Genomic DNA, 23588 nt, shown 5'->3' on the forward strand with positions numbered 1-23588 from the left:
GTGACTGTATTTAGAGCTGGGGAAGGCAGAAAGGCAGATTACAAAAGGGCAGGAGGTAAATTTAGGGAGTAGTAAAGTAGGTTTAGAGTTGTTGGTATGAAAATTAATACAATAGTTAGTAAATAATAACACAAGAATAATCTCTTCCCTGGCCATTGCACTGCAGTTCATTGGGCAGCATCCCTTGCCCTGAAAGCTCACTGGTTCCACTCCAGGTCAGGGCACATACCTACCTGGATGCTTTAATCTCTTAAAGGAAACATTAAGAATTAAGATGCTGCACTGCTCAGGGGGCTCAGTATGTTGGAACATCCTCCCAAAAAGCATACCCCCAAAATTGATGGCTTGTTTGATTCATGCTAAGGGAACTTAACCAACTAGTTTGTAAATTAAATTCTTGTTCACAAAGACAAGGAGGAGGCAATTGATCCATGTTTTCTTTTTTATCGATGCTTCTTTTTTCTTTTCTCTCTCTCTCTCTCCCTCCCTCCCTCCCTCAAGTTAATAAACAATTCACTGTGACAGGATTTTAAAAAATAAGCTGTATATGTTTCAAGTACAAATGGTTAAATCTAAACCTATATCTCTAGAATAGTTGTCAGAATCGTCTGAACTCAGTGGAAGTCTGTCTCTTTTCATGTAAGAGGCTAAAAGAATAAATATCAGGGATTTCTGAAAAGAAAAGCAAACAAAAAAACACACACTATTAGTGTCATAGTCATGATCCCCACCATGTTTTTATTTAAGCCCTTAAATCTGATGGTTTCTGATTAAAGCCATCTCTTTATGTTTTTAACTTTGGTTACTCTTTGAGTGATAAAAATTAACTTTCCCATTGGAGAACTTGTTACTGAGGGATTCCAACATAACTTTATTTTTTCTTTAAATTTTTAAAAATATATTTTATTGCTTTTTTACAGAGAGGAAGGGGGAGGGATAGAGAGTTAGAAACATCGATGAGAGAGAAACATCAATCAGCTGCCTCCTGCATACCCCCTACTGAGGTTGTGCCCACAACCAAGGTACGTGCCCTTGACCAGAATGGAACCTGGGACCTTTCAGTCCGCAGGCCGACGCTCTATCCACTGAGCCAAACTGGTTAGGGCTCCAACCTAACTTTAGACTCTGGACTGAGCAGAGCCCATGGTGAACTAGAAACTGTGCTTTCCCCAGTGAAACCCATGTTTTAATGTCTTTAAATATGGCCAGTGACACAGGAGGCACCAGTCAGCCAACTTGCAGTCTTTCTTAAAGCAGAGAATCCTCCAGGGATCACATGGAGGCTGGTGCTGGGATTCCAAAGATGATTTCCTGAGACAGATGTATTGTAACTGTCTAAGGCTCCTCAGGATCTCACATAGTATTCCATCTATTGCATATCCTGCCCATTACTGTGTCCTCCAGCCAGTTTTTTGAAATTCTGTGGATGCTGACCATCATCACTGTCTCCTTATAAATTTCTGTGTTTGTCATTTTCCTCTGGAGAGCTATCCTTGTGGTGAGTAAACTAAAGCACCTTCCAGATGCACTTTTACTCCTAAATAAGCAAACGTGTTTTAGCCCGTGGATTCTTCATGTGCATTCAGGACTGTAAATTTCCCGCTGGCAATGATTTTTCTGATGGGGCTGCCCATCAGCCCTTCTGAAGGCAGCCTGGGGCTCGAGGCAAACTGTGAGGCCTCCTGAGAAGTTCAAGTCCTGCCACAGCGCCCACATGTCAGCCAGGACCCCCTTTCTAATTTCAGTTGTCCAAAGCAGCCACAGTGACCTCCCTCCATCTCCCAAATGGGGGGTAGGCATGCTCCCAGCAGGCTTGCCACCCCTTCCTGGATGTTCTCATGGAGGCCCCCACTGAACACCACTGGCTTCACCTTATGGCGGTCATTTTCTGGGGGCACGGATAAGGGCTGGCGGAACTTGGTTTCAGGCATGTATGAAAACATCAAAAGGGTATGCTGTGTTTTTTAAATGTTCATGTTATATCAATTCTACTTGAATCAAACTTAAAGAAAGTTTTAAACTTGATACATCCCAGTAATTTTACTGTTTTGTTATGAATGTTATTGAACATATTTGGTGCTGCTGTATCGGCATGATGGAAATCCTCTCTAATAAAATGGTAATATGCAAATTAACCATCACTCCACTACATAAGCCATGCCCACCAGCCCAGCCACGCCCACCAGCCAATCAGGGCGAGTATGCAAATTAACCCCAATCCAAGATGGCTACAGCCACAGAGAGCAAGGTTTCCCAGGTAACAGAGCAAGCCAAGCTTTCCATAGCCGTTGCAGGCCTAAGCCTCCACTCAAGCTACAAAGTTTCAATTATAGAAGGTAAACAAATTCAAACAAATGGCGGCAGAATGGAGCTTGAGAGAGCAGGCAAGGGTTGCCGGCGGCAACAGGGGAAGCAAAGCTTTCCGCACACCATGGCCGGGCTCACCCACTTAAGGCTACAAAGTTTCAATTGTAGAAGGTGAATTAACTGCCACAGAAATGGCTGCCACCCCAGAAATGGCTGCCGCCCCAGGCTAATAAGTTTCAATTGTAGAAGGAAAATAAATTCGATACCAGGGCCTCCCCTTGGGTTGCCAGGAGGCGTGGCCGGCCTGCAAACCACCACAGGCCCCTCGCTCAGGCCGCCCCACACCCCAAGGGAACCCCCACCCTTATCTGTGACACCCTTCAGGGCAAACCAGCTGGCCCCCACCCGTGCACCAGGCCTCTATCCTATCTAATAAAAGAGTAATATACAGATTGATCATCACTGCAACACACAATATAGCTGCCCCCATGTGGTCAAAGATCCTGCCCCCATGTGGACACAAGATGGCCACTACAAGATAGCCAGCAGGAGAGGGCAGTTGGGAGGCACCCGGCCTGCAAGGGAGGGCAGTTCTGAGGGACCAGGCCTGCAAGGGAGGGCAGTTGAGAGGGACCAGGCTTGCAAGGGAGGGCAGTTGGAGGTGATCAACCCTGCAGGAGAGGGCAGTTAGGGGTGACCAGGCTGGCAGAGGAGGGAAGTTGGGGGCAAACAGGCTGGCAGGGGAGCAGTTAAGCATCAACCAGGCTGGCAGCGGAATGGTTAGGGGGTGATCAGGCTGGCAGGCAGAAGCGGTTAGGGCAATCAGGAAGGCAGGCAGGCAAGCAGTTGGGAGCCAGCAGTCCTGGATTGTGAGAGGGATGTCCGACTGCCCTCCAGGAGTCCCAGATTGGAGAGGGTACAGGCTGGGCTGAGGGACAACCCCCCGCAGTGCACGAATTTCGTGCACCGGGCTTCTAGTAAAATATAATGATGTGCTACTGAAATATGTCCATGTTCAGTGCCATCATTTTGCCAGTTTGGACCTCATGATGATGACAGTATTTACACCAGGGATATTAACAACAATTATAAGTGTAGACTCACTGAATGTATTATTGCATGCTCAGACTTATTAAATTTTCTGGAGAATGTTAACAATGCAGATTAAATATTTAAGTGTGTGGTACAAGTGCATTTAAATTCTACATGGGTTAAAAATTGAGAAAGAATTTCTGTTCCAATATTTAAAACTCTGGTTCCACATAGCAAAGAAGTCATTGCAGTCACTGAGAAATGAGTGAACTTCAAACATGTCTTACATTGCACACTGTCCTCCTATTGTTTAAATTAATAAATTCATTTTATTTTTTAAAATTCTTTATTGTGGAAAGCATTGTATATTCCCTTTTTTTTTTCTCTCCAACCTGCCCCCACCCTCCAGCCCAGGCCTTCACTCCCCTCTTGTCTGTGTTCAATGGTTATGCTTATATGCATACAATTCCTTTGGTTGAAATCTTACACCTCCCACCCCCCAACCACCCTCTCTTACTTTCACTCTGAGGTTTGAAGGTCTGCTTGCATCTTCTCTGTCTCCTGATCTATTTTTATTCATCAGTTTATGTTGTTCATTACATTCCACACATGAGTGAGATCATGTGATACTTATCTGTCTCTGACTGGCTTATTTTTCCTAGCATAATGCTCTCAAGGTAATACATTCATGTAAAAAATTGGTATAAGATTCTGAACAAACATTTTAACAAATGTGATATTGTGTAAATAAATGTATAAAAAATGCTCACCATAAAAAATCTTAATAGAATTAAAAAGAAAGGGAGTTAATACTCTACTCATTTTTGGTGTTAGTATTTACAAAGATTTACCATTGGATGTGCTGGCAGGGTTGCAGAAAAAATGAGATTTTTATTATTGTGGGTGGGTGGGAGTGCAAAGAGAATGGCCATTTTAGATCACAGTCCCACATGTCTTACAATGTCACATATTCACCTACACAACATTGTGATCAGTAAAACATTTATCTATATAGAGAAGTATATGCAAATATTCCCAGCAGATTTATTTATAATATCCGAACCCTGCAAATGACCAAAATCATAAACAGAACAATAGTTAAAGTGGTAATTCACAGATCACAATACTACTCAGCAATAAAAAATTAACTATTCACCTAAGTGTTTGTGTTGAATCTCAAAATAACTGTGCAGCATGGAGGAAACCAATATTTGTTCTAGTGCGTATAAAATTTTAAAAAATATGAACTAATGTGTTGTAATGGAAGGAAAATCAATGCCTGCAAGGAGGACTGGGGAAGGCAAGGGGGGGGGGGAAGGAGAGAGAGAGATTATGAAAGGGAAGGAGGTAAATATAGGGTGTGCCAAAAGAAGGATTAGAGTTGATGGTATGGAAATTAATATAATAGTTAACAAATAATAATACAAAAATTTACTCTGCCCTGGACAGTGTGACTTAGTCGGTTGGGCATCATCTCCCACATGTAAAGGTCACTAGAACAGGTCAGGGCACATGCCCTTCTCACACTCCCGTAGGGGAGAGTAGGAGGCATCAGATTAATACATTTCTCTAATATAGATGTTTCTTTCTCTCCCTCTCCTTCCATTGTAGCTAAAAAGAATCAATAAAAGTAATGTTTAAAATGCTTTTTAAGCCGAAACGGGTTTGGCTCAGTGGATAGAGCGTCGGTCTGCGGACTGAAAGGTCCCAGGTTCCCTTCCGGTCAAGGGCATGTACCTTGGTTGCAGGTACATCCCCGGTAGGGGGTGTGCAGGAGGCAGCTGGTCGATGTTTCTCTCTCATCGATGTTTCTAGCTTTCTATCCCTCTCCCTTCCTCTCTGTAAAAAATCAATAAAATATGTTTTAAAAAAATAAAATGCTTTTTAAAAAGTATGAACTCCGTGTTTTGGGTATTTAAAATTGTAAATTTATTTCTGCTCCACTGTGTGTATTGGAGACAGATGAGTCCGTTTCATGTGTGATGGTTTCACAGATTTATATGTACATCACAGTTCACCAAATAGTACACATTAGAAAGTGCAGTTTGTTGTGTGTCAGTTCTCATCTCCTGGTAGGAACAGCCTTGCCTCATTGGCAGCAAATCTTGGCAAGCTGTGTAGGCTATTGCCATCAGAACCAACAGGAGTGCTGACTGTTTACAAAAGACACAACCTGGGATTGATTAGAGGGTTATCCTTCCTCTACCTTTGAGTTCTTGCCTGTTGAGCATCAACCTTGAGGTGAACACCCTAGAGGGGCCAGTACAATCCACAAAACCATTAGGTTATATTCTCTGCCAATGTATAGCAGAATGTTCTCATAACTGAAACCACAGCACCATTTCCTGGAGAATCCATGCTACCTCTGGGACTGGCTTTGTGTGTGTGTGTGTGTGGGCGGGGGGGGGGGGGGGGGGGTGGAGAAGCAGATTTATTTTTAATACAATCAAAGTGGAAAAATACTCCCAAAATGGAAAAACAGAGACTCAAACAATACCAGAACTTCAGGGGTTTGAGTGTGCTGGCCAGAGGCAGCACTTTGCCAAGGTGAACTGGGTTGTGGGCCCAAAGCATCATGGGGCTTCTCCCTAATACAGAAGTAGGGCAAGTTGCAGTGAGCCAGGTGCCTTGGGGATGGGGAGGAGCAGGCTGGGGAGACCTCTGGATGGAGACAGAAGAGCCCTGGCCAGCTCCTCTCAGGCAGACACAGAATGCCAGTCCCTCCCAGGACCTTTCTTGGGGCTCCTCTCTACCATCTCCGGGGAAAAACAGAGCGTGTCCAAGCTGAAGTGGGAACATCCCAGGAAGAGGCAAAAGAGCATAAGGAGGGGTGGGGTGTGCAGGCAGAGGCCTCTTGTCAGGGTAGATAGTTTACAATTCTCGCTGATAGGGCTAGTATTTAAAAAGATTAACCTTCACATGTGCTGGCAGGGTTGCAGAAAAATGGAATTTTCACTACTGTGGGTGGGTCGGGAGGCACAGTGATTGACCATTTTAGATCACAGTTCCCCAGATGTTAAAATATAACACATTCACTGACACTGGAACAGTTTGGTAAGTAACACATACACCTGTAGAAAGAACTCAACACAATATTTCCAACTGTTTTATTTATAAAACCCCAAATTTAGAAATCACTGAAACCATAGGCAGCTCAATAGTTAAAGTGGTTACCGATAGAATACAATATATCCTAGAAATAAATATTTACAAAAACATTAGTGTCGAATCTCAAAATATCTGTGTAGCATGAGGAAGCTAGTGTTTCTTAAAGAGAATACACCTTTTAGTACCAATAAAATTATGAAAAATATGAATGACTCTATTGTACAGGAAGGTAAATCAATGCCGGCATGGAGGGCTGGAAGGCAGAAAGATTACAAAAGGACTGGAGATGAATACAGGGTGTGGCAAAGTAGGTTTAACGTGGTTGCTACTGAAAATAATACAATAATTAATAAAGAAGAACACAAAATATAAACTCTCCATGGCCACTGTGCCTCATTTTCTTGGGCGTGATCACATTAACGGAAAGCCACTGGTTTGATTCCAGGTCAGGGCACATGCCCAGGTTGTGGGCTGGATCCCCAGAGTTGGGCATTCAGGAGGCAGCTGATCAATGATTATCTCTCATTGATATCTCTCCCTTTCTCTCTCTCTCTCTCTCCCTTTCTCTCTCTCTGAAATCATAAAAGTATATCATAAAAAAAAAAAAACTATTGCCATCAAATTCAATAGGAATGCTGACTACATGCAAAAGACATCCTGGGACAGATTGCAGGGTTATCCTTCCTCTACCTTTGACTTCTTGCCTGTTGATCAACTACATTATGTGAACACCCTAGAGGGGCCAGGGAATCCACAACACCATTTGGTTATTCTGCCAATGACGTCAGCTACACGGAACGGTTTTGGAGGTCCTGAGAATGTCTGCACATAAAGGCCACACAAGCCACAGGCCCCAGAACATCTGTGGCCTTATGTTCAGAAGAGGCACTTATCATCTAATTTACTGCAGGCTTCCCCACTCACTATTGAAACAGTGTTTCTGTCCTCATTGTGGTTCCACCTCAGAGACTTACAACAAATGACACCAGCCAATGAAATGTCATACCTCCTGGCACATGGCTCCTTTGCAGGACATGGAGAGCAGGTTCCCTAAACATTGCTGAGGCTTATGTAGTACATACTGTGAACAGAGAACATGATTCATATTGGTAACAGAAGCAGAGCAAAGGTCTCCTCTTCAGACTGACCTTTGCCCTCACCAATAATCGAGGCACTAGGCTGAAAATTAAATGCACAAAGTCACGTGACCTTTCTTTTAAGGCCACGGGCTGCAATAAGTAATAAGCCAATATTGGACAGAAAGTGATTTCCAGACATTATGTTGTCCCTTTCAAACCACATACACTTTTGGATGAACACAGTATCTATTAATCTCTTCATTCTGAAAGATCATATTTGAGTTTGCAAATCATTATTGGCAGGGAACAAACCCAAATTAAAAGGTACAAATGTAAAAATGCATTTAAAAAGATTCTAAACTAGAGCACAGGAGAACAAGGCGTTTGCTGGTTGGTGAATAAGAACCCCCCAAATTTTTAAAAGCATAATGTGAGTACCACTCTGTTCCTGAAACAGGTGGCACTTCTTAGCTGAGAAGGAGTGCTCTGGATGAATCTTGGATCAGGTCCATTTTCTCGTCACAAAGAAATGAATGAAGATACTGCCAAGAGCGTGGAGGAACCATAATTACTTCCAGCAGAAGTGAGAACACAGAATACAATCCCCTGAACACCCAGGGGTGGTGACCGATGCACATCCCTGAGGTGGGTCAGGTGTTAGAGGTGAAATCTATTCAAAAACAAAGAGACAGTGACATCATTTGGGTCGTAGGTCTGGGCATGTTAGTAAGTACAATGAAGATCCTTCAAGTCTCACTTGTACCTCAAATTTATGATGCATCTAGCAGAGTGTATGTTCCCATAAAAGGGGATTACATTCATGGAAAGGGTCTCATAGAGCCCCTTAAGTGTTCTTATAATAAGTGAGAAAAATAAACCATTCCCTGCACATTTATGGCTTTTCTCCAGTGTGAACTCTGTGGTGTCTAGTGAGGTAAGACCTTCGACTGAAATGCTTCCCACATTCACTACACTCATATGGCGTTTCTCCAGTGTGAACTCTGTGATGTATAGTGAGCCAAGACCTTCGACTGAAGGACTTCCCACATTCACTACACTCATATGGCTTTTCTCCAGTGTGAACTCTGTGGTGTACAGTGAGGACAGCCCGTTCACTGAAACACTTCCCACATTCACTACACTCATATGGCTTTTCTCCAGTGTGAACTCTGTGGTGTACAGTGAGGTGAGACCTTTGATTGAAATACTTCCCACAGTCACCACACTCATATGGCTTTTCTCCAGTGTGAACTCTGTGGTGTCTAGTGAGGTGAGACCTTTGACTGAAGGACTTCCCACATTCACTACACTCATATGGCTTTTCTCCAGTGTGAACTCTGTGGTGTCTAGTGAATTCAGACCTTTGACTGAAGGACTTCCCACAGTCACTGCACTTATAACACTTTCTTCTAATGTGAACTCTGTTGTGTTTAATGAGAGCAGGGCTTTCACTGAAGACCTTCCCACAATCAGTACACTCACAGGACTTTTCTACAGTGTGAACTCTCCCATGTTGTAGGTGGTTAAAGATTTGTCTGAACACTTTCCCACATTTATTAGACTCATTAATCATATCTCCACAGCAGACACCTTTCTGATAAGCAACTTTCTGTTTCTGGCTGGCAGCTGTTTCACATTCAACCCACTGGTGATGTCTTTTTCCACTGAGACATTCCTGTGAACTCTCATTGTTACTGTGTGGCTCCTCAGTGATAAGAGTGGCCTGGTGCTGGAGAAGCCCTGAGATGTCTGGGGAGTCCACCCCAACCTCAGTACTAGCTTCAGGCACCCCAGAGAAGTAGAACCAGCAAATTGTCACAAGCGAAGCTCTCTCCATATCTTCCTTCCAGGGCTTCTCTCCACAGGCATCCTTCTGCTGCTGGAGAGGGTTTGCACTGAAACACAAGTCTCTCACACATGCATCACTTAAGAACACATTCTTCTCAAAGTATGCCACTTGTAACTCAGTCAGGTGCAAAATACCTTTTAACACTGAGAAGCACGGCGTACACAGATGGGTCCTCTGGGTGGCTGCAGCTGTCTTGGAAGCCCTGACCTGAGAATCTCCTACAGATACACTGTGCTTAGAATAGGCCTCCCCATCATCCATTTTATGCCAAGGACCTGAAAACAGAGGAATGATGTGGAAATGAATATTGACTGTGGTGACAGAGGGAAGTCCCATTATAAAACTCTGTTGCACATAATACATGGGTCTCATGAAACTGGCTGAAAATAAAATACATGAAAGATGAACTAAAAGATGCAACTGTGAAGTTCTTGACCACTGAAGATCACAAAACAAGAGAGACTTCAACAGAAATAGAGCAAAAAACATGGCAAGCACCACATGGAAAAGAAGCGGACTGTGCAGCTCATTCTGCTGCTAACAGCATTCAGTAGATCTTCTCTGCTGGTGACATGGGCAAGCTGTGCAGAAGGTTGGTTCCAAGTAAAATTCAATAAACAAGTAGCAGTTGTTAGAGGGGTATTTAAGCATGTATGTGCTCCTTATAACACTTACATAGGTCCATGTTGTAGTATACTGCAGAAAGAGATGTACAGAGGAATAGGTGATGTAAAAAGGACACAAAGGCGAAGGCAGACAATGCTACGAAGCCACCGATGAAATGACAATTCAGCAAAGTGTCAAGTGTGGAGAAGAAAGGTATAAATGAGGTGTGGCCATTGGAACCTGGACCAAACACTGTTTTACAGGAGCAGGATCCCGGTATAATCTAAACACCATCCTTGCCACTCAGCCGGGCTAAGCATCCTCTAGGACCATCCTGTACGTTCACCCTGGAGAAACCCAGGGTTCTCCCTGCACCTCCTTTTCTAGAAGTATGTACAAACTAAATATTCTGAGTATCAATGAAAAGACAACAGTGGTGAGCAGCCATCACTTGCCCATAGCATTCAGCTTGCAATAGCATCCCGGGAAGGTAATATTACAAACAATAATTGGAGGGTCTTACAAGAAAAGCCCCTGGTTCATGTATGTAAAGAAGGTAACTGACACAGGGTGTTTATCGACTGGAAAGATGCAGAAGTGGAAGCCGTGGATCTGGATAGAGTCACCCTCCCTGGTGCGGAAGAGCAGGAGGGACCCATTAAGCTGTCTGTAAGAATGCTGACACCCAGACAATTCCTGCAGTTTCTGCGGCAACTGGTGTCAGGGAGGTTTATGGAGTCTATTGCTCAGGGCTCTTTGCACAGCTCAGCACTGGCAGCCACAGCCCATTTGACAAGACAGTGGGGGAAATTAACTTAGCCCATCGTCTGGCTTTGAGAGAGAGAGAGTGCTAAGTTTGGGGAATAAATAAAGAGTGGGCATCACCTCAGGACACTAGGAGAGATATGCAGGTCTTACCTACGAATGATACAAGAGCAAACACTTGCAGCATCACATCACAGTACAGACGTCTCTGAGCCTCATCAAGGATCTCCCACTCCTCCTGAGAGAAGGCAATGGCCACGTCCTCAAAGTTCATATCCTGTCATAATGGGCACCGAACATCCCATGAGAAGATTCTCTCGTGAGATTCCAAGTTTGCCATACTACCCACCCTACACATGCATATGCTCCCCTACTCCCCACATCAGAGAAGAAAGCAGCCCTTGGTCCCATTAAAGTTGATCTCTCCTTATATTCTTACTGATGCTGTGTCTTCCCACAACAATAAAGGCAGAGGAACAGATATAAGTTACCTGTGCTCTCATCCTCAAATAGGAGTCACACTGCCCCCGTTCAATAATAGTTGGTGTCAGGAACATAGGGTAGGAGGAGATGTTGCACATAATGGGAATGTGATGGATTTGACTCTGGTCTTGTTACGCAATACCCATGTTGTCCTCCAAATTGTCCCTCCAAGACACCAAACGACATGGTGATTCCCATTACACTTCTGAGTCCAATCCCAGTTGGCTGAGGCCATCACTCTGCATTACCTGCTGCCCATAGTTCTGTGATCCACACTTGTCTCACACAGCTTATTCCCAGAGGCACAACTTCACTGGTAACACAAATAAGCCATGACGAGGACAGGGTGTTTTCTAATCAGGTTCTTTCCCAAAATTGTAGTTCACCACCTCTGTAATACATTTCTCTCTCACCCTTCTCTCTTCTCCTTTCCCCATGCAGGTGGGGATTTTCAAGTACAGGTGACAGTGATGTATGCTATCTCATTCCTAGTGTTCACTGGGTCAGCCCTCAACAAGAAATGGCAGGTGGGCACATATATGGCCTCTAAGCTCTACACTTGTCATGTAGCATCACAGTAACCCATCTTGTTAGAAATTATCCTAAAATTCCCCATATCATATCATAAAGACACCATCAGAAATGGACTCCCTTTTCATTCATTTGTACGTCATTGTTAGTGTCCTGCCGCTTTGCTTTTAGTCCCAGGGATCACACTGATGTCACCATCCCCTGTGTGTGATTGTGCAGCTCAGCCCGGGTTCCCCACCTGCCACACTGACAGAGAGGGCACCTCCCATACTGTTCTCTGGGTCACTGCATGCTCTCCCCTCAAGAGAACCTTGGCTGCTTGTCCTCACAGGTCCCTCGGCTGTGCTGGTGTTCAGATATGTGTGGACTGACTAGGTGATTAAAAGATATATATTGATTTCAGAGAGAGAGAAATAGGGATATACTATATATATATATATATATATATATATATATATATATATATATGCACACTGATAAAAAAGTAATATGCTAATTCAACTGGGAGACCTTCCGGATATCCTTCTGGATAAAGCCTGGGGCTTGGCTGTCCTGTAAACCACCCCCAAATGACTCTCAGCCCTTTGCCCAGGCGGACACACACCCCAGCAGGTCCCCTCACCCCGATGGTGGCGTGGCCATCTTGCAAACAGCCCTCAGCCCCTCGCCTAGGCTGGCAATGCCCCCAACTGGGGACCCTCAACTTGATGGGGGCATGGCTGGCCTGCATACTACTCCAGTTCCTCACCTAGGCAGGCACCGCTCCCAGTGGGGACCCCCACCATGATGGGGGCATGGCCGGCATGCAAACTGCCCCAGGACCCTTACCCAGGCCATCATCGCCCCTGCAAAGGGACCCCCACCCTGATCAGGGACCCCCTTTAGGGCACACCAGCCGGCCCCCACCTGTGCACCAGACCTCTATCTATAGTAACAAAAAGGTAGTATGCTAATTAGACAGGGAGACATGCTGGACGTCCTTCAGGACAAAGCCATGGTGGCGGGGCCAAGGCAGAGGCAGTTAGGGGTTATCAGGCCAGGAGGGGTGGACTTTTGGGGGTGATCAGGACAGGAGTGGTGGGCATTTGTGGGTAATCAGGCAGGCAGGGCGGGTCAGTTGGGGGTGCAGGCCAGGAGGGGGGTAGTTAGGGGAAAGCAGGCTGGCGGGAGGACAGTTGGGGGCGATCAGACCAGCAAGGTGGCCAGTAGGGGGCGAGATGGCCAGTGGCGTGGGGCAGTTGGGCACGAGCAGGCTGGCATCAGAATGGTTAGCGGCGATCAGGCAGGCAGGCAGGTGAGTGTTTAGGAGCCAGCGGTCCTGGATTGTGAGAGGGATGTCCAACTGACATCCACTAAGGGGTCCCAGATTAGAGAGGGTGCAGGCCAGGCTGAGGGACACCCCCTACCTCCAGTGCATGAAACTCATGCACTGGTCCACTAATACACACACACACAGGCACACTAATCCACTAACACACGCACAAACACACACACACACACACAATCACATACACACAGACACACACACACACACAGAGTGGCCAGATTATTATGATCTCTGAACACATAATAATCTGGCCACTCAGTGTATATCGTACATAATAGAAGGCTAATATGTAAATTGCCCCCTCGACCTGGAATTCGACCAGCAAGCAGGCCAGCAAACCGCCATTTCCCTACCCACTGGCCAGGCTGGCCAGACCCCACGCATCACCTATGCACGAATTCATAATTCATGCACCGGGTCTCTAATACACACACACACGCACACACACACACGCACACGCACAAGCACACGCACACACACACAATGTGTGGCCTAATTATTATGCGTTCAGAGGTCATAATAATCTAGCCACTCAGTATATCTTACCTAATGATAGACATGTAAATTGACCGTACCTTCGCTACACCCACAGCCAGAGTGAGTATGCAAATTAAACTAAAAACATGGCGGCAGCCTCAACCCCCAGCCGCTGCTGGCCTGTGAGAGTTGGAGAAGTCAGGCATCAGTGCCTGAGGCTGGCTGCAGCCAGAGACCAAGAAGCTGCCTGCCCCATGATCCCAGGCTGCAGTCAGCCTCAGAAGCCTCACATCTGCCTGCCCCATGTCCTGGGGGAGACTGAGAGACCGGGCCCCAGCGCCTGAGGCTGGGTGCGGCCCGGGAGACGAAGTAGCCGCCTGCCCTGGGATCCCAGGCTACAGCCAGCTGGAGAAGCCGCCCACCCCATGTACACCCGCCCCACGTCCTGGGGGAGATGGAGAAACCAGGTGCCAGTACCTGAGGCTGGCTGTAGCCCGGGACATAAAGAAGCCGCCTGCCCTATGATCCCAGGCCACAGCCAGCCGGAGAAGTCGCCCACACTGCATCCAAGGGAAGATGGAGAAGCTGCCCACCTGCGGTCCAGGCGCCAGCACCTGCAGCTGGCTACAGCCTGGGAGACGGAGAAGCCGCCCACCCCGCTTTCCTGGGCACCAGAACCTGTGGCTGGCTGTGGCCTGGGAGATGGAGAAGCCGCCCACCCCTCGGTCCTGGGCACCAGTACCTGCGGCCGGCTGTGGCCTGGGTGACGGAGAAGCAGCCTACCCTGTGGTCCTGGGTGCTACCACTTGCGGCTGCAGCACAAGCGAAGCCACCTGTCCACCAACCCCTGAGGCTGCAGCCAGCCTGGGCGTCTATGGTGACCAGAGGGAGGGATGTCCGGATCCCGGGTTGGCTGGAGGAGGGAATCCTGGGTACCGGGTGAGGGCTGAGGCAGAGGTGGTTAGGGGCAATCAAGCCAGCAGGGGAGCAGTTAGGCTGGCAGGCAGAAGCAGTTAGGGGCAATCAGGCAGGCAGACGAGCGGTTAGGAGCCAGAAGTTCTGAATTGTGAGAGGGATATCCAACTGTCGGTTATCCCACGAGGGGTCCCAGATTGCAGAGGGTGCAGGCCAGGCTGAGGGACACCCTCCCTGCCACCCCCCGAGCAGGAATTTCTTGCACTGGGCCCCTAGTATACTAATAAAAGAGTACTATGCTAATACAACCTGGAGACCTTCCGGATGTCCTTCTGGACAAAGCCTGCAAACAACCCACAAACGGCCCTCAGCCCCTGGCTCAGACCGACCACACCCCCCAGCAGGTACCCTCAACCCAATGGGGGCGTGACCAGCCTGCAATTGCCCTCAGCCCTAGCCCAGGCTGGCCACGGCCCCCATCTTAGACCCTTAACCCGATGGGGGCGTGGCTGGCCTGCATACTGCCCCAGTTCCTCACCCAGGCTGGCATCACCCCAAGTGGGGACCCCCACCCCAATGTGGACATGGCCGGCTTACAAACCACCCCAGACGCCTCACCCAGGCCATCCCCGCTCCCCAAGTAGACCCCTACCCTGAACCAGGACCTCCTTCAGCGCAGACCAGCCGGTCCTCACCCATGCACCAAGCCCCTATCTATACTAATAAAAAGGTAGTATGCTAATTAGACCAGGAGACATTCCGGACATCCTTCCAGACAAGGCCATGGTGGCGGGGCTAAGGCAGAGGTGGTTAGGGGTGATCAGGCCAGGAGGAAAGGGCATTTGCAGGTGATCAGGCCAGCAAGGGGGGCCAGTTGTGGCCGAGTAGGCTGGCAGCTGGGGGCAGTTGGGGGCAAGCAGGCTGGCAGGGGGACAGTTGGGGGCAATCAGGAGGACAGTTGGGGGCAAGCAGGCCAGCAGGGGGGGAAGTTGGGTGTGAGCAGGCTGGCGGGGTGGGGGGGACAGTTGGGGGTGAACAGTCCGGCAGGGAGGACCAGTTGAGGGCGAAAAGGCCAGCAGGGCGGGATAGTTGGGAGCGAGCAGGTTAGCAAGCAGAGTGGTTAGGGGTGATCAGGCAGGCAGGCAGGTGAGTGGTTAGAAGCCAGCAGTCCTGGATTGCAAGAGGGATATCCTACTGCCGGTTTAGGCCTGATCCCACAGGGGATCCCAGATTGGAGAGGGTGCAGGCCAGGCTGAGGGACATTCCACCCCCACCCCAAGCACAAAATGCATGCACTGGGCCACTAGTATATATATATACACTTAGTAGCCAGGTAATTATGATCTCTGAATGCATAATAATCTGGCCACTCAGTATATATCCTATATAATAAAAGGTTAATATGAAAATTGACACTTCGACCAGGAGTTCAACCAGCAGGCAGGCTGGCCAACTGCCCATGTCCCCTCCTCCTGGTCAGGCTGGCCGGATCCCACCCATGAATGAATTCATGCACCAGGGGTCTTATATATATACACACTGAGTGGCCAGATTATTATGCATTCAGAGATCACAATAATCTGTCCACTGTGTGTCTGTGTGTGTATATATATATATATGTATATATATATATACATATATATACATATATATTTAGAGAGAGAGAGAGAGATAGAGAGAGAGAGAGGGAGAGAGAGAGATCTACTTTTTGTTCCATTAATTTTATACATTGTTGCAATTGATATATATATAATAGGACTTTGGGTTACGTCGGAGATCTGTTCCTATGGCGCGACATAATGCAATTTTCGCTGTAAGTCAAAACCCACCTACATAAGCACCTATGTTACTCACATGGCACACATACACAGCAGAAATGAAGTGAAACAGTAAAAAAAATTTAAAAGAAAAATAACAATTCCTGACCTTTGCTTATCTTACCTAATAATAGACAAAAATGTAAATTGACCGAACCTTCGATACTCCCAGAGCCAATCAGAATGAGTATGCAAATTAACCCAACTAAGATGACAGCTAATTTGCATAAGTAGGCACCCAGCAGCCTTCATCCGGGAACAGGGAACATCCTCAGCACCCAGAGCGAGAGTGATCCAGCAATCAGAGCCAGTGGGAGCCAGCGATCAGAATGAGAGGGAGCCAGCCATCAGAGCGAGAGGGAGCCAGCAATCTGAGCTAGAGGGAGCCAACCATCAGAGCGAGAGGGAGCCAGCGATTTGAGCCCGCGGGAGCTATTGATCAGAGGGAGAGGGAGCCAGCCATAGGAGGGAGAGGGAGCCATTGAGAGCCAGCGATCGGAGCGAGAGGGAGCCAGCCATTGGAGAAAGAGGGAGCCAGCCATCAGAGGGAGAGGGAGCCAGCCATAGGAGGGAGAGCGAGCCAGCCATAGGAGGGAGACGGAGCCAGCAATCAGAGCCAGCGGGAGCCAGCGATCGGAGGGAGAGCGATCCATCCATAGGAGGGAGAGCATGCCAGCCATTGGCGGGAGAGCAAGCCAGCCATACGAGGGAGAGGGAGCCAGCGAGAGCCAGTGATCGGAGCGAGAGGGAGCCAGCCATTGGAGAGAGAGGGAGCCAGCCATCGGAGGGAGAGTGAGCCAGCCATAGAAGGGAGAGGGAGCCAGCCATAGGAGGGAGAAGGAGCCAGCCATAGGAGCAAGATGGAGCCAGCCATCGGAGCGAGAGGGAGCCAGCCATCGGAGCCAGCGGAAGCCAGTGATCGGAGTGAGAGGGAGCCATCTATCGAAGCGAGAACAAGCCAGCCATCGGAGCGAAAGGGAGCCAGTGATCGGAGAAGCAGGGAGCCAGCCATCAGAGCGAGAGGGAGCCAGCAATCAGAGAGACAGAGAGGGAGCCAGTGATCAGAGCCAGTGGGAGCCAGCGATCGGAGGGAGAGGGAGCCAGCCATCAGAGCAAGAGGGAGCCAGCAATCATAGAGAAAGGGATCCAGTGATCAGAGCCAGCTATCGAAGCAAGAGCGAGCCAGCAATCGGAGCGAGAGGGAGCCAGTGATCGGAGAGAGCGGGAGCCAGCCATCAGAGCGAGAGGGAGCCAACAATCAGAGAGACAGAGAGGGAGCCAGTGATCAGAGCCAGTGGGAGACAGCGATCGGAGGGAGAGGGAGCCAGCCATAGGAGGGAGAGCGAGCCAGCCATAGGAGGGAGGGGGAGCCAGCCATAGCAGGGAGAGGGAGCCAGCCATAGGGGGGAGAGGGAGCCAGCAATCAGAGCGAGAGGGAGCCAGTGATTGGAGAGAGAAGGATCCAAACATCAGAGCGACAGGGAGCCAGCGATGGGAGAGAGAGGGAGCCAGCCATCAGAGCAAGAGGGAGCCAGCAATCAGAGAGAGAGGGATCCAGTGATCAGAGCCAGCTATCGAAGCAAGAGCGAGCCAGCCATCGGAGCGAGAGGGAGCCAGCAATCAGAGAGACAGAGAGGGAGCCAGTGATCAGAGCCAGTGGGAGCCAGCGATCGGAGGGAGAGGGAACCAGCCATAGGAGGGAGAGCGAGCCAGCCATAGGAGGGAGGAGGAGCCAGCCATAGGAGGGAGAGGGAGCCAGCCATAGGGGGGAGAGGGAGACAGATATTGGAGAGAGAGGGAGCCAGATATTGGAGTGAGAGGGAGCCAGCCATCTGAGGGAGAGGAAGCCAGAGATTGGAGCGAGAGGGAGCCAGTGATTGGAGGGAGCTGGAGTGACCCATAGGCTTTAGGCCTGGGAAGGGGCAGAGACAGTGATTGGAGGGTGCTGGAGGGCACCTGCCCAGGCCCAAGACTTTAGGTCCCAGCAGGGACAGAGCCGAAGATTGGTGTGAACTGAGTTTTTAATCTACTTGATATATGTACCTTTTCTGATTGCTCATTGGCTAAGCTCCCTGTATGCCACTGGTAATATTCTTAGTAACTTGGGTAATAAGAATCCAAAAAGGGAATCTAGGGTTTTTCCACTACACTCCTGGAGAAAAAAAAAAACACAAAAGGTCCGCTGCTGGAGGGCTGAAGAAATGTCATATCCTGCCCTAGCTGGATTGGCTCAGTGAATAATGCATTGGCCTACCAACAGCAGGGTCTGGGTTCCATTCTGATCAAGGGCATGTACCTAGGTTGCAGGCTCCTCCCTGGCCAGGGCCCAGGTCAGGGCTCAGGCAGGAGGCAACCAATTAAAGTTTTCCTTTCACTTTGATGTTTCTCTCTGTCTCTCCTTTGTCTTCCACATTCTCTAAAAATCAATAGAAACATATCCTCAGGTGAGGATTAAAAAAAAAGAACGAAATGTCATATGCTATGAAAGACACATCTTGAAAATGCCTAAAGAAAGTTGTTATTTTTTCATGATGAAGGGACTGGAGTCTGTGCTGATGAAAACACCTTGGTGGTTGCGGTGGCTGGCGGTGGCTGCAGCAGCAAGGTGATGGGGCTGGTGCCTTCCCCTGATCATCCCAGTTTCCTCCATAAAGGAAGCGGACCTAAGCGGATGTAGGACATACCCTGAGTTTTTCCAGTATGTGAAAGGGGGCAGGCTGGGCTGAGGGACACCCCCCACCCCGCCCGTGCACGAATTTCGTGCACTGGGCCCCTAGTGGTAAATAAATAATAAAATCATAAAGCACATACCTACATATAAGGGTAAATATTGGATTATGCTTACCTTTACTACTGTTGTTGGCTTGCACACTGGACCTTGCAAAGTGAGGAAAGACATGCTTACAGTTGGCTGCTGTGGGGAGGAGGTTCGAGAGGCAGAACCTGCAGAAGATGCATGTGATACTGGGTCAGGAGTCCGGAGAGGCACAACCTTCAGAAGGTGCTGTAGATCCTGGGTCAGGTGAGTCTGGAGAGGTAGAACCTGCAGAAGATGCATGTGATACTAGGTCATGTGAGTCCGAAGAGGCAGAACCTGCAGAATGTGCTGGAGATACTGGGTCAGGTGAGTATGGAGACGCATAGGAGGTAGAGGGTACGGGATCTGTTGCAGGCCTCTCCACCTTCTTAAAATAACGTTAGAGGCTGGTCTGGATGGATATCTTCTTCTTGTCCTCCCAAATCTCCTTGTAACACCGCAGGCTATCCATGACCCCTCTGGCAACCTTAGTGTACCTGTCACTGTTGGGGTCCTGAGCCTCAAACCTTGCCAAGGCTTCATCTATCATGGTAAAGGTCCCTGCTAATTCCATGCTTGTAAATCTCCTGGACTCTGGGGTTGGTGTGTCTTCCTCTTCAATGAACTGCTGTTTCAGTTGAGTGTGGTCCTCAGTAGATAGCTTCTCTCCATGACATGCCAGCAGCTCTGTGAAATCCTCAGCCTCCACCTCCAAATCAAGCTGCTTACTCAACTCAACAACATTCTTGATGACAACCTCAACTGAATCCTCAAAGCCATGGAAATCCTTCACAAACTGGGGACACAATTTTTTCCAAACACCATTCAAGTTTCTCTGCTTAACTTCATCCCAAGAATCAGAAATGTTTTTTACAGCAGCAAGAACATTGTAAGATTTCCAAATGTCATTGAGAGTCAACTCTTTATCCTTCTCCATTGCCATAGAAGCCATAGCAAATGTCCTTCGGAGGTAGTAGGCCTTGAAAGAGGCAATGACACCTTGGCCCATAGGCTGTAAAAGGGAGGTGGTGTTAGGTGGAAGGTAAACCACCTTGACATTTGGATGAAAGTCATTCAAATCGGCAGGGTGACAAGGGCCATTGTCCAGCACTAGCAACACCTTAAAGGGCAGCCCCCTTGAAGCACAGTAGTCTTTGACTTCTGGCACAAAATGGTTGGTGAACCAGTCCTCAAATACGCTAAGTGTCACCCATGCCTTCTTGTTAGATTTCCAGATGACAGGTAGTAGATCCTGCCATATGCCCTTGATTGCCCTTGGATTCTCGGCCAGACACACCAAGGGTTTCAGCTTGAAGTCACCAGCAGCATTAGCCCCAAGTAGCAAAGTCAATCTCTCCTTGCTGGCTTTATGGCCTGATGTTGTCTTCTCCTCCTTGCCAATGTACTTACGTGTAGGCATACGCTTCCAAAAGAAGCCTGTCTCATGCACATTAAACACTTGTTAGGCCACGCACCCCTGGGTCCGGGTGAGGCTGGGTCCCGGGTCCGGGTGAGGCCGCGCTCCCCCGGGTCCGGGCGAGGCCACGTGCCCCGGGGCCCGGTTGATGCTGGGTCCCAGGTCCGGGTGAGGCCACATGCCCCTGAGTCCGGGTGAAGCCGCGCCCCTGGGTCCGGGCGAGACAAAACCAGAGAGTGTCGGACCTGCATTACCACCATCTGTCCACCATCCAGAGCTGAAAAGTCAGTGCCGACACGTACACATAAGGAACTGGTGGACGTTGAAATTGGGTCTCAAAAGAACTGTTGGTCCAGAAAGAAACTTACTACAGACTGATTCATTTGCCTGTCAGCATAACTATTATTGCTCTTCTCACATTCGGTTCTTATATTTCTAGTAACACATGATCTCACTCATCTAGGGGAAATAATGAACAACATAGGCTGATGAACAAGAACAGACCCAGAAACAAGGAGGCATCGATCAGACTGTCGGGCCTCAGAGGGAGGGTAGGGGAGGGTGGGGGTAGGGGAGAGAGATGAACCAAAGGACTTGTGTGCATGCATACAAGCCTAACCAATGGTTAAGGAAAACAGGGGGGTGGGGGCATCGGAGGGGAGGGGTGGGGGATGGGAATGGGGGGATGCAGACAAATATGTGACACCTTAATCAATAAATAAATTAAAAAAAAAAACAAAACACTTGTTTATCACAGTAACCCCCCTCCCTAATTATCTCAGCCAACGTACTAGGAAAATCACCTCCTGCTTTAGCATCATCACTAGGAGCTTCCCCTGGCAGCTTATGATTATGCAAATTAGCACGATCCTTAAAACGCATAAACCAACCTTTGCTAGCCACAAACTCTTCACTTTCACTCCCTTCCCTCTTTTCTTTTTTCAAGGCCTCAAACAATCTTTTAGCCTTCTCCTGAATCAACATCAGGCTAACTGGGATATGCCATCGATGCTGCTCATCCAGCCAAAGCACTAGTAATCTTTCCATCTCAATAATGAGAACACTACGCTGCTCTGTAACCACAGTTGATTTCATAGGAGCAGATCCTTTCGCATGTTCAAGTATACGCTTTTGATCGTTGATGATTGTCGACACAGTTGTAGGTTTTGGCCAAGCAACTGGTCGATGTTTGTAGGTGTTTCGTCCTTTTCTGAGCATGTTATTATGTCTACTTTCATTTCCATTGTGAGGGCTTTCCTTCTTTTTGTAGCACTGCCATCAGAAGAATCTGCATTATGCTTAGGAGCCATAGGAAGGGCAAAAAGTGTTCAAAAGAACAATACAAACAAAAGAGACCGCATGAAGCACAATCCAAAACGGCTTATCAACAGCGACTGAATGACAGTGTCTTCCTTGTATAGCGCCGCATGATGACTTATTCATCCACTCCGCTGGCCAACTAGTTCTCGGGCCAACGTCGTGCAAATGCCTTGCATTGAATGACAGAACTTTTTTTTTATACATAAATAAATAAATTGCAGATGGCGACTTTACCACAAAACGACGTATGTCGAGTCCGAAGTAACCCGAGGACTGTCTGGAGAGAGAGAGAGAGAGGGAGAGAGAGGGAGAGAGGGAGAGAGGGAGAGAGGGAGAGAGGGAGAGAGGGAGAGAGAGAGAGAGAGAGAGAGACAGAGACAGAGAGAGACAGAGACAGAGACAGACAGAGAGAGATCTATTTTTGTTCCATTATTTTACAAATTCTTTGATTAACTCTTGTAATTGATGTGACCAGGGTTGGAACTTGCAACCTTCCGTTATTGAAATTATTTGCTGACCCACTTAGCTGTTGCCTTGGTCAGACAAATGTGACATTTTAAGTAACAACCTAATAATGTACCTGAAAATAGATAGATACAAAAACCATCATGATGACTTAGACAGTGGTGGAAGGCTAGAATAGCATTCATGCGATTTCAAAAGTGTCTTTTTTCCAAGGAAATATTTAAAGTAAGCTATATCAATGTCAGACTGTATTATTGCATCAATTATTTTATAGGCCAAGAATGAAGCACTGATAAGGTCAGTAGGAACTTGGTATCAGCAATGCAGGCATGCAGGGAAACACCAAAGTGTATTTTTTTTAATGTCCAGTTTAAATAAATTCTACTTAAAACAATCTTTAGGAAAGGTTTAATCTTGAAGCTTCCCAATAATTTTACTGTTTTACTGTGAAAAGTTTTGAACATATTTGGTGCTACTGAATCAGCATATTGAAAATAAAATATAATGATGTACTACTAAAATATATTATCATGTCCAAGTTCAAAATCATCATTTTGGCTGTTTGAACCTCAAAAGGATGAGAGTATTTCCACCAGGGATACTAATAAAGATTACAAACTCCCCATAATCAGTACACGCATATAGCCTTTCTCCAATGTGAACTCTCTTGTGGATAAGGAGGTGATTATTGCAGGTAAAAGATTTCCCACAGTCACTACACTCATAAGGTTTTGCACCACTGTGAACTCTCTGGTATTGAGTGAAGTTACTGCGTTGCCTAAAGGACTTCCTACAGTCACTACACTCTTAGGGCTTTTCTCCACTGTGAACTCTGTGGTGTTGAATGAGGGTAAACCTGTGTGAAAATGCCTTCCCACAGTCATTATGCTCATGGCTTTTTTCCAGTGTGAACTCTCCTGTGAATAAGGAGGTGATTATTGTGGGTAAAATCTTTCCCACATTCACTACACTCCTAAGGTTTTCACCAGTGTGAACTCTCTGGTGTGGAGTGATGGTACTCCTTTGATTGAAGGACATCGTGTAATCAGGACACTCATACAGCTTTTCTCCAGTGTGGACTTTGTTGTTGAATGAGTTTGGAGCTCAGGATGATGGACATCCCATGATCACTACACTCCTATGTCTTTTCTACAGTGTAAACTCTTCTATGATGAATGAGGTTAAAGATTTCTCAAAAAGATTTCCCACGTTGCCGAAACCGGTTTGGCTCAATGGATAGAGCGTCGGCCTGCAGACTCACAGGTCCCAGGTTCGATTCCAGACAAGGGCATG

General features: G+C 47.5%; 1 protein-coding gene and 1 pseudogene across 2 annotated transcripts in view; both read right to left on the reverse strand.

The window, feature by feature from the left end:
• Window positions 1–23588, reverse strand: part of LOC307095047 (protein SET-like) — a 145497-nt pseudogene that overhangs the window by 82600 nt on the left and 39309 nt on the right. The window lies entirely within an intron of this gene.
• On the reverse strand, window positions 6466–13908 carry LOC307094813 (zinc finger protein 416-like). The gene is made up of 2 exons (XM_079763876.1): window positions 10900–13908; window positions 6466–9650 (listed from the first exon to the last, which is right to left on the reverse strand). Exons 1-2 carry the CDS (start codon window positions 11018–11020, stop codon window positions 8419–8421), a joined length of 1353 nt encoding a protein of 450 aa, XP_079620002.1. The 5' UTR covers window positions 11021–13908; the 3' UTR covers window positions 6466–8418.

Source organism: Cnephaeus nilssonii (genome assembly GCF_951640355.1).
Source record: "Cnephaeus nilssonii genome assembly, chromosome: 24".
Taxonomy (NCBI): Eukaryota; Metazoa; Chordata; class Mammalia; order Chiroptera; family Vespertilionidae; genus Cnephaeus; species Cnephaeus nilssonii.

Coding starts and splice junctions, on each gene's coding strand:
- LOC307094813 (XM_079763876.1), bottom strand. CDS start 11,020: ATGAACTTTGAGGACGTGGCCATTGCCTTCTCTCAGGAGGAGTGGGAG. Junction 9,651..10,899: donor TGCTCTTGTATCATTCGTAG/GTAAGACCTGCA, acceptor CTCTGTTTTCAG/GTCCTTGGCATAAAATGGAT.